Source organism: Lipotes vexillifer, unplaced genomic scaffold (assembly GCF_000442215.2).
Source record: "Lipotes vexillifer unplaced genomic scaffold, Lipotes_vexillifer_v1.1 scaffold914, whole genome shotgun sequence".
In the NCBI taxonomy this organism is placed as follows: Eukaryota; Metazoa; Chordata; class Mammalia; order Artiodactyla; family Lipotidae; genus Lipotes; species Lipotes vexillifer.
Window position 1 is genome coordinate 880280 of NW_006780388.1, and position 11083 is coordinate 891362.

The 11083-nt window shown below is 45.5% G+C and overlaps 1 protein-coding gene across 1 annotated transcript in view; it reads left to right on the forward strand.

Annotated features, from left to right (window-relative positions):
* Positions 1-228: 228 nt before the first annotated feature.
* Positions 229-11083, forward strand: part of ADCY9 (adenylate cyclase 9) — a 125282-nt gene continuing 114427 nt past the window's right edge. Inside the window, exon 1 of the mRNA XM_007453480.1 lies at positions 229-1964. Within this exon, the coding sequence (XP_007453542.1) occupies positions 272-1964 (1693 nt within the window). The 5' untranslated portion in view covers positions 229-271. The remainder of the gene's footprint in view (positions 1965-11083) is intronic.

Consider the following 11083-nt stretch of genomic DNA (forward strand, 5'->3'; position numbering starts at 1 on the left):
GCCGCTCGGACCCCCGGGTGTTCCAGGTCCGGCCCCGGTGGCTGCGGTTGGCCTCGAGGGGGGACGGTGGAGTGGCGCTCAGACATTACCCGGTTGTTGTGAGCAGACGGTGCCTTTCCCAGTAGACCGCCGGGGCCCCCACTTAGGAAACCGGTAGAGCTCGTGGCCTTCAGGTGTGCGTACCTGCAGGAACAGATGCCAGTGTAACTCTGGTTGTCTCGCTGATAGGTTCTGGTGATCCCGGCCGGGAGGCTTCCGAGCGCTGGGCAACATGGCTTCCCCGCCCCACCAGCAGCTGCTGCAGCACCACAGCACCGAGGTGAGTTGTGACTCCAGCGGAGACAGCAACAGCGTGAGGGTCAAAATCAACCCCAAGCAGCTGTCCTCCAACAGCCACCCGAAACACTGCAAGTACAGCATCTCCTCCAGCTGTAGCAGCTCCGGGGACTCAGGGGGCGTCCCCCGGAGAATGGGCGCCGGAGGCCGCCTGCGCAGGAAAAAGAAGCTGCCTCAGCTGTTCGAGAGGGCCTCCAGCCGGTGGTGGGACCCCAAATTCGACTCCATGAACCTGGAGGAGGCTTGCATGGAGCGCTGCTTCCCGCAGACCCAGCGCCGCTTCCGGTATGCGCTCTTCTACATTGGCTTCGCCTGCCTTCTCTGGAGCATCTATTTTGGGGTCCACATGAGATCCAAACTGACTGTCATGGTAGCCCCTGCTCTGTGCTTCCTCGTGGTGTGTGTGGGCATTTTTCTGTTTACCTTCACCAAGCTGTACGCCCGGCATTACGTGTGGACCTCGCTGGTTCTTACCCTCCTGGTGTTCGCCCTGACTCTGGCTTCCCAGTTTCAGGTTTTGACGCCCTTCTCAGGACGAGTTGACAGCTTCAATCATACTCGGGCAGCCAGGCCCACAGACACTTGCTTATCTCAAGTGGGGAGCTTTTCCATGTGCATTGAAGTGCTCTTTTTGCTCTACACCGTCATGCACTTACCTTTGTACTTGAGCTTGATTTTGGGAGTGGCCTATTCTGTTCTTTTTGAGACCTTTGGCTATCATTTCCAAGACAAAGCCTGCTTCCCCTCACCTGAAGCAGAGGCCCTGCACTGGGAGCTGCTGAGCCGAGCCCTGCTCCACGTCTGCATTCACGCCATTGGGATCCACCTGTTCATCATGTCCCAGGTGAGATCCAGGAGCACCTTCCTCAAGGTGGGCCAGTCAATTATGCATGGAAAGGATCTGGAAGTGGAAAAAGCCCTGAAAGAGAGGATGATTCATTCTGTGATGCCAAGAATCATAGCTGATGACTTGATGAAGCAGGGGGACGAGGAGAGCGAGAATTCTGTCAAAAGGCATGCCACCTCCAGCCCCAAGAACAGGAAGAAAAAGTCTTCCATACAGAAAGCCCCTATTGCCTTCCGCCCGTTTAAAATGCAGCAGATCGAAGAAGTCAGTATTTTATTTGCAGATATCGTGGGCTTCACCAAGATGAGTGCCAATAAGTCCGCCCATGCCCTGGTGGGGCTCCTCAACGATCTGTTCGGCCGCTTCGACCGGTTGTGCGAGGAGACCAAGTGTGAGAAAATCAGCACTCTGGGAGACTGCTACTACTGTGTGGCCGGGTGTCCCGAGCCTCGGGCCGACCATGCCTACTGCTGCATCGAAATGGGCTTGGGCATGATAAGGGCTATCGAGCAGTTCTGCCAAGAGAAGAAAGAGATGGTGAACATGCGTGTTGGGGTTCACACGGGGACTGTCTTGTGCGGCATCTTGGGCATGAGGAGGTTTAAATTCGATGTGTGGTCCAATGATGTGAACTTGGCCAATCTCATGGAGCAGCTGGGAGTGGCTGGCAAGGTTCACATTTCCGAGGCCACCGCAAAATACCTAGATGACCGGTACGAAATGGAAGATGGGAAGGTAACTGAACGCCTCGGCCAGAACGTTGTTGCTGACCAGTTGAAAGGTATGTGCATTTCTTTGCCTTGTCATCTCCTTCCCCAATCCCATTTGTGTTGGAAAAACAAAACAGTCTTTTTCCACTGTCAGCATCTGGAGGCAGATCAGTTGTTCTCAGACACCTTATCATGGAGGCATCTCAGGACCAGTGGGACTTTTCCCCCAGTGAGTGAGGTATCACAGATCTGTTCACACCCTGAGAGTGCTGACATAGATGACACCTTTTTTTGAAGGAAGGAGAACTTTGACAATATGTATCCCACCAGTCGGCTGTTAATGTTTCTGAGATTCTGGGGCAGGTCTGATGAGTGTAAGGGGATCGGAGCCTTTCAGTGGTCAAAACTTTGAAGCACCATAAGAAATTGCCTTTGTGATCCATTTGGTCACCCTGAAGCCCCATCAAAACGTTTTTCTATGCCTTTTTCCAAAAATGTGAAGAATAAAACTTTTCTCCTCTCTGGGCCTCACTTTGCTGGGATAAGGAAGTCAGCTCAGCCCTGCAAAAGACCCTTGAGAATTAGATGATATTATGTACCCCTAAGTGCACACTGCCTTTTGCGTAGATCTCTTTTTTTAAAATGTTTGCATTTTCAGCTTTCATTTATTTAACAATGCTTTCTTATCATGGTATTTGTCTTACCTTATAGACTGCAGCATTTTAGAATATTGAACTTCTCAGACCACCAGGTGATTTGAAAGTTTAGACCCCCTCCCCCAACACCTCAGATGTGTCCCTGTCTTAAGCTCCTTACTGCTATTCTTTATGTTTTCACTGAGCTGCTTCTTTTATTTTATTTTTCTTATTTTCACTTAGGGCAAAAATCTTTGAGGTCTGGGAAATGATGTATAAATAAGTGGGATCAAAAGTAAGAATTCTAAATAACATCCTCTCCCGTCCTTTTTTAAAATTGTCCTTATATTTTACTAAAGTCTTCTGGATTGAGGGGAACATCTATTTTGGAAGTATGTAGAGAAAATAACATTAATTTTTAAAAAGCCAACATTTGTAAAGCTGTATTGTGTTTTGTGGTGCCCCCACGTTGCATAATTACACAGTGAAAAGCCCCAGAGAATGGAATCCTCAGAAGGAGAAGTAACAGCTTAAATCAGAGACAGGAGAAGTAATAGTGTAAATCAGCCCTGGTAAGTGATTGAGTTTGAGGGCTTGGGTAAATTGTCAGCCTTGACACAGTCCCGTGTGCTCAGTTGATATTTTCTTTCTCTGCTTGTGATCGGAGTTCCATGTCATTTACTTATCTGTTATCTGGCGAGGGTGCTTTATTCTTATCCTAATTTTTCTTTATTCTGTTAATTTTGCCAACAGTTGAAGAATTTGTGGGTAGAGTAGAAATATATTTTCACCTCATAATTCTCTCTGCCTCGAGAGCTTGCAAGGCTACATTGATGAGGTCAGAAACTATACTTTGTAGTTTGCTTAAGAGATTCTGCTGTGACAAGTGTCTTCCTTTGCAGGAGGGTGTCTCTTGCTCTGGAGTCTGGAGGTGCCAGTGGAGTGGGGTGCGGATGTAATCCCTGCTTGACATTTTGGCACCTTTGGGATCTGAGTGTCTCAGGCTCTGTCCTCAGGGGTTGTGGGACAGATTCCAGAGAATGGAGCAGCGCTGTACTACATTAGATTAAGTATGACAATGGTAGCAGTTTTGTAAGTGGTGCTTTGAACAGTGTATTACTTGAATTTCAAAAATAAAAACAGATGTAATCATTAAGTATGTCTGGAATTTGCCAGGTCTTTGATTCTTTGGCAATACCCATTTTTGTTAATTTATGTGTAATTTTATTTTCAACTTACAGATCAAAGGTCTCAAAGACACTGACCAAAAAAAAAGAAAAGAAAAGCCAGAATGAGTTTGTTGATTTTTAAGAAAAACTCACATAGTGTAAATTTTGTAAATTAATTTTTTCTTTAAATTTGTGTACACTGTATATTTATAAGGAAAAGTTTTAGCACTGGATGGGCTATGGGGAAGGATAGAAGGCTTAGCTTAACCAGTGATTTTTTGGTATGATATTCTCTCCTTTAACAGTTTCCCTGAGACCATGATTTTTGCTTTATTCAGCACATTTTGAAAACCTCTGGACGGGACCCCAGTAATAGAGGATGTCTACACAACTTCCTGACCTTTTTTGAAACTGCACAGTTCAATTTTCCTGACATTGTACAAATCTGCTCAGTTGAGATGATAGCATAGTTTGTAGAAGACCCTTTTCATACAGAGGGCTAAGGTTATATGCATAAGATTCCTTTTAGCCCATCTTTGGGTTTGTGGCAGATATTTTTCTCTACGCAGTGTTGGCAGTTTTGTCCTTTTGTCCCCTTTTCTGATGTTGGGGTTAAAAATAACCAGTAGAGGATTCTGTAGAAATGAATATCCATTGAATAAACTGGGGATTCCAGCACTAGCCTGGCAGTGTGAAAGGAAGCTGCCGCTCTGTAATTTGTCTGAACAGGCTTTGTGGGAAGTGGACTTTCATCATTTCTGCACATTCACTCACCCCGAGAACATCTTTGTTGTGCTCTCACGGCGCCTGGCCCCGTAGACACGCAGGTGGAGTCGTGATGGTTTGTGACTTGGGGGAGCTCGAGGGTATAAACATCGTCGAGTCCAGAGATGGGAATACAGTAGAGAGGTGCACGCACCTGGGGGGTCTTGAGGTCGAGCAGTGGCTTTCCAGGTGTTTAAAAGAAGGACATTCGGTGCAGAGGAGGAAGCGTGGGCAAAGGCGTGGGGTTACGTTTCTTGGTGGACTGGGCAGTTTAAGTAGTTCATCAGGACAAGGAAGACTGCGATTACCTGGGAAGGAGTTTGGATTCCATCCTGTAGGTAATGGGTAGCCACTGATGGGCTTTGAGCAGGAAGCTTAGGTGATCTGATTTGCAATTTGAGAAAGTTTACTCTTTCAGTTCTAGGGAATGTGGGTTGGTGATTAGTGAGCTGTTTCAGTAAATCCCAGGCAGAGGCAATAGTGGCCTGGACCAAGGTAACAACAGTGGTGGTGGAGATGAGGGGATAGATGTGAGCAGCAGTAAGATCAGCTGGATTGGATTTATAGCCGTATTTAAACAGATGACAGGGTCAGGCAAGGGGCTTGATTCTTTGAACCGGAAATGGCTTTTCAAGTTTCTGGAATTGACATGGGGACAGTTTGACATCAGGCATGGGTGAGAGGCCTTTGAAGTTTCTGTGGTGTGAATGGAAAATGCAGAATCAAGTTGTAGAATGTGAAATAGGCCAGGAGCCCCTGGCTTGTCCATTCATTCATTCAACAGATAATTTATTTTGTTTTGGGCACATTTCTAGGTGCTGGGGATACAGCAGTGAACAAAACACCAAAATTTCTGCCCCCGTGGTGATTCTGTTCTAACAGGATGATCAGACAATAAACAAGTAAAAGACAGAGTTTGTGTGTGAAATTTTAGAGAGGGTGCCCAATCACTTAGAGAGAAGGTTGAAAGAATTTTCAGCACAGGACTAGGATTTTGGAAATGATCCAGAAAGTGAGGGGCAATTATTATTAAAGATCAGGAAGAAATAGTCTGATTTGAGTGATGGGAAGAAGGGTCCTTTCACACTATTTGGGACATACCACCGGGCCCGTGAGGGTACTGGCTGTTCCATTCTGTCTTGGGCCACAAGCAAAAAGGTGAGGAGTGTTGTCTAGAACTGTTAGTTTTTCCTTTCATAGGTAGAGAGTCACAAAGAAAGTGAAACTGTCAGAAAATACAGTCATCTTTTCTCTTAAATACTAGGAAGATAAAACGAAGGTGCACAGTCATTCCAAATTGACACCAACACTCATGTATTTGTAGAAGGGAATGTCAGGGCTATTGCATTGTTAGGTGCAGAAACAAAACAAGACCTCCCCCCCCAAACCAAGCTTTTAGCTCGGGGAAAGATCTGTTGATGTGCATTGGTAGAGATGGTTACCCACTGGCCACCTCAGTGACCGAGCCCTTCACCATGTGCTGATGGGTGGCACTTGGAAGAGTCCCTGTCTAGCCCCTGTCTGGGGCCACTCCTCAAACTGACAGTGGACAGACATACTTGGTGCTTTAGCTTTTGCCAGCAGCTGTCCCAAACTGGAAGTCTGGGCTCCCTGGTTCCCTGCCAGCTACAGCTAGGAGCCCTGGCTACACACTAGTTTAGGGTGCAGTTTGCTTGCTCAAATGCACCCCTGACTTCAACTGGTAGCTTGGATAGCTTGTAACCCTTGCCACGGTAGTGCTTGCCCACAGCTGACCGCTTGGTGTCTGCTCTTAAGTCATGTTGAAGAGAAACTCCCTGCTCACCTGCGTCCTTGCCCGGACTCGCTTGTGCACGTCGAAACAGCCTCTCGAGTAGCAAGGGGCAGAGATAAGATGAAGCAGAAAATTTGGCTTCACATCTGGGATCGGAGACGACAAACAGCTGTGGAGTCGGTGCTCAGGCAGCCCCCGATGACCGTTTATTCAGGCTCCTTCAGACCAAATTATGTGGCTTCCAGAGGAGCACATAGCTGTTAATTCTTTTTTTTTTTTTAATATTTATTTATTGATTGATGGATGGATGGATGGCTGTGCGCAGGCTTTCTTTTAGTTGTGGTGAGCGGGGGCTACTCTTCGTTGCAGTACACGCTTCTCCTTGTGGTGGCTTCTCTTGTTGCGGAGCACAGGCTCCAGGTGCGTGGGCTTCAGTAGTTGTGGCTCAGGGGCTCTAGAGCGCAGGCTCAGTACTGTGGCGCACAGGCTTAGTGCGCCCGTGCTCCGCGGCATGTGGGATCTTCCCGGACCTGGGCTCGAACCCGTGTCCCCTGCATTGGCAGGCGGATTCTTAACCACTGCGCCACCAGGGAGGTACCCCCCCACCCCAAGCTGTTAATTCTGAGGACCAGCTTTTTTTTTTTTTTTTTTTTTGCGGTACACGGGCCTCTCACTGTTGTGGCCTCTCCCGTTGCAGAGCACAGGCTCCGGACGCGCAGGCTCAGCGGCCATGGCTCACGGGCCCAGCCGCTGCACGGCATGTGGGATCTTCCCGGACCGGGGCACGAACCCGTGTCCCCTGCATCGGCAGGCGGACACTCAACCACTGCGCCCCCCGGGAAGCCCGAGGACCAGCTTTTGAGTAGAATTAGCCTTTGGCAAAGAAAGTTAAGGGAATGGTTCCCTGAATTTCAGGTGGAATGAAGGGGGGAGGATAATCTTTTCAGGTAGAATAACTAAGAAGGAAAAATTAAAAAGAAGCAAATAGAATAAGTAAAGAAATTTCGGGGTTCTCATCTACTAGCCAGCCTTCAAATAATAATTGTGTTTCTACCTACTGGTCAGTGTTGCCTATGTACTTTGCTGTGAAATAATAATCTTGAAAAGAACACAGAGAATTTTCTATCATGTGTGCACATGTGCTTAAATTTTCATCTCTCTGCTGATTGGTGACTTAATTGGTATTTCTGTTTGGATTTCGATATTGTGAGAATATAGTCATTCCACATACACACATAATAAATATTTACCATGTTAGCCATTTAGCCATTTTTAAGCCTGTCAGCTGGATTTTCTTAACTGCTTTGGCCTTCAGTCTGTTGCACTATGTTGAAGAATGTGTGGAAAATCTGGCTCTCAGAGATATATAATTGGAAAGTGGAGGAGCATTTTGATAGCTGTTGTAGACAATTGTGGATGTTTTTCTTTGATACTGTACCAACATCCAAGAAGTGGTAGTTTCTTAAGGGTTAGTTGCAATATGGAATCTGAAATCCTACTAATCAGTTTTTTCGTCTGCTATCAAAACCCCACTGGATTTTTTTTTTTTTTGCGGTACACGGGCCTCTCACTGTTGTGGCCTCTCCTGTTGCAGAGCACAGGCTCCAGACACGCAGGCTCAGCGGCCATGGCTCATGGGCCCAGCTGCTCCGCGGCATGTGGGATCTTCCCGGACTGGGGCATGAACCTGTGTCCCCTGCATCGGCAGGCGGACTCTCAACCACTGCGCCACCAGGGCAGCCCCCGTTGGATTTTTAAACGGACCTTTCCCTGGGTGTGATTTTCTAACGACATGTATTGGTCATTTGGAAATTTATGGTTTCTTGAGTTATGCAGATCTTCCAAATGTTGACAGAAGCAAAGTCTTTAAATATAGGGACGATGTCAGCTTCACAGTGGCAGATAAAAGCTTTCCAAAATTCTGGTTTTCACTTGAAAGTTTGAGTTTCATCCTTGGCAACAAATACTGTCAGTTGTTTTCCTTGAAGCGACAGACTCATTTCATTCATTTTTCAGGAACAGTCTGCCAGATACTCAAGTCTGAGTGACCATAGTCTGTCTGTGGGTCAAGTATAAACGATGTTCCATCAAAAAAGCAGTTAGTTCAGCTTGCAGCCCAAACAGGTGTGCAGATGCTTTTGGTGACAACCTATCACGTCAGTGCTCTGGGCGGTGCTGTTCCCATGTCATCCCACAGAACATTAAAGAGACACGCACTCAAGATTTAACACAATTATTCGATTTTACTGCTTCATCAGAGGACATTCTTAAGTGCAAATGACCGTTTTTTCCTTCTGCAAGTGTGTGGTGGGACAGAGCTCACTGATGACTAGCACAGTTTAGTGCCACCACCCAGTTTAGTCAGGCACCAGCAGTCTTAACCACCTTTGCTTTTGTACCATCAAGGCCAATGTCAACACTGAGAAAGGCAAATAATGTCTTAGTGTTATTATGAAAATAGTTTTGATCTCATAGATGCCCTGTAGAAGTCTTAGGGACCCATGGGGGTCTGCACACCGCACTTTCAGAACCGCTTCCCTAAATGGTAAGATAGGAAGAGTGAGGGTTTTGTACCTACTCCCCAAACACACATTAGGATAGACTTGTGACATTTATTGTGGAAGTAGCAAGTGACTTCAGTTCATACATTTCCTTTTTCTCAAAAAAATCCTTTGTGATTCTGCCAGATCTCTGCTGCTGGTGTTGAGGGGTCAGGATGAAGACTGTCAACTTTGTTTTTTGATTTATTTTTGCCAGGCTCCCCCTTTGGCAGAATAGTATAGCGGTCCTGTGCGCGGGTTTTGGTTTCCCATACATTTGGATTCATTTCTCATTTCTGAACTGTGGAACCTTGGGCAAGCTAGGAATGATAGCACCTCCGTCAGAGCCCTGTTGGGAGACTCAAACAAGATGATTATTCAAGTAAAGCACTTATTAGCATAGTGACTTGATTGCAACAGGCGTTCAATAAATAATAACCAACTCTTCTGCCTGGGGAGTCACGTTTTGTACTGCACTCAAGGGTGTTTCTTTTTTCCGGCACTCTGTTTGGTGCACATCTTGCATAACTGGGTACTGAAACCCAGAACACACCAGGGACTGTGATTGTGTCAGTTTCTCGAATGAAAAAGGGCAAGTGTCCAAAATACAGAACACCAATAACTTGCCCTAGTTAAACTCTAGCTGCCAGGTTTGGTAGCTTCTTTACTGAAAAACTCTAGGGAGTTTAGGCAGTATTGTTCTTGGGCTGCTTCTGGTCCCCAGAGCTTAGAGGTACTTAAGATGATGTGACCCTTGATAGTTGAGAAATTATGGGAAAATCTTTAGCTTTGGGACTCTGGAGATATTGGACGAGGTTTACACCAGAGTAGTTAGTTATTCAGCTCTACTGTATTCTGCTGTAAACTCATTTACTTATTAAATAAGTATCAAGTGAGTTTCTACTATTTGTGAGGCCTGGACTAGGTTCTGGAGATAGAGCTCTGTGCCCTCTTAGACCCTACAGCCTAGAAGGGAAAGTAGACATTAATCAAATAATCACCTAAACAAATGCTCTATACAAAAAGGACTGGAGATAGGGAGACTTATTATCTCCGTTTTATAGGTGAGGGAACTGAAGCACAGAGAGGTTAAGTAACTTGCAATGGTCACACAGCTAGAAGAAGCTACTAAGTGGTGGAGCCAATATTTAATCCCAAAGGACTGTATTAGAAAACATTGGTCCCTGCTTCATAGAATTGTTTTAAGGATTAAAAGAGAAAATAATATTAAGTACTTAGAAAAGTACTCGGCACATAGTAACTCTCTGTAGAGATTAGATTCACCAACTAGCGTTACTGAAAGTGGGGACAGTTTTCTTAGTAGCAGCAACAACAGAAAAAAAAAAACTATGCCTTTCTTCGTTCAGCTCTTTCCTGTTCAATGTTTTCAGGCACGTTGTTATCTCAGCCATTGTGAAATCTTAGGATCTTGGGGACTGTGTATGTTGAGAAGTTTGTGTACTATTGCCTTGATTCTTTCCCATTATCCACCAGTTTTCAGGCTGAGTTGGTTTCTTAACATCTTGTGAAGGTGACCCGTGGCTTTTTCAAGAATCAGTATAAACTCTTGGATTTTAGCTTCTTTGGTGTATTTCACTCCATTACAGATATCTTTTTTTTTTTTTTTTGATGCTCAGATTGTCCTATCTTGGGCCCTGAGAACCCTTTCCAGTTGGCCCCTGAATCCTTTTCATACAAACTGGCAGTGTTTGTACTCATCAAGTAACATTTTTATGGAGTAGATAAATTATAGGCATTAAAGTCTCATTAATTCTGTTTGTCTGGTATGTTTGTTTAGCGAGACTGAGGTAAGGTTTACCCTCTTTTTTGAAAAGGAAATTAACAGTATATGCATGTTTGTATGAAGAAAGAGCACTGCTGAACAAATGGTTTGTGCTTTTTCAAGCTCCTCAGAAGCTTTAATTTACATTCTTACAACTGACAATTATAGAGCAATGCAGCATATCTGTCTCTGGTATCTTCCCATTAATGCCTGTTGAGGGACAGGTGCCTGTGAATGTTGGTAAATAAGGATAAAGAACAATAAAATGAAAGAAATCCTAGACCAAAATGTAGATCACTTGTTTGCAGACTGAAGTGTGCCCCCAGCCCGTCGAGCCCCATCCCCCAGAACAGCTGTGAAGGGTTCCAGGAGGCCCAACTTCAGGAATCCCCTTCACAGGAACCTTGTTCTGAATAGTGATTCCTGGAATGACTGCCCTGCCACTCTCCTTTCTGTCTTGTATAATGTGCATTTGACTTATTTTGTTTCTGATCTGTCTCCAACCCACTGGAATGTGTCTTGAGAGCAGGAATGTTTGCACATTT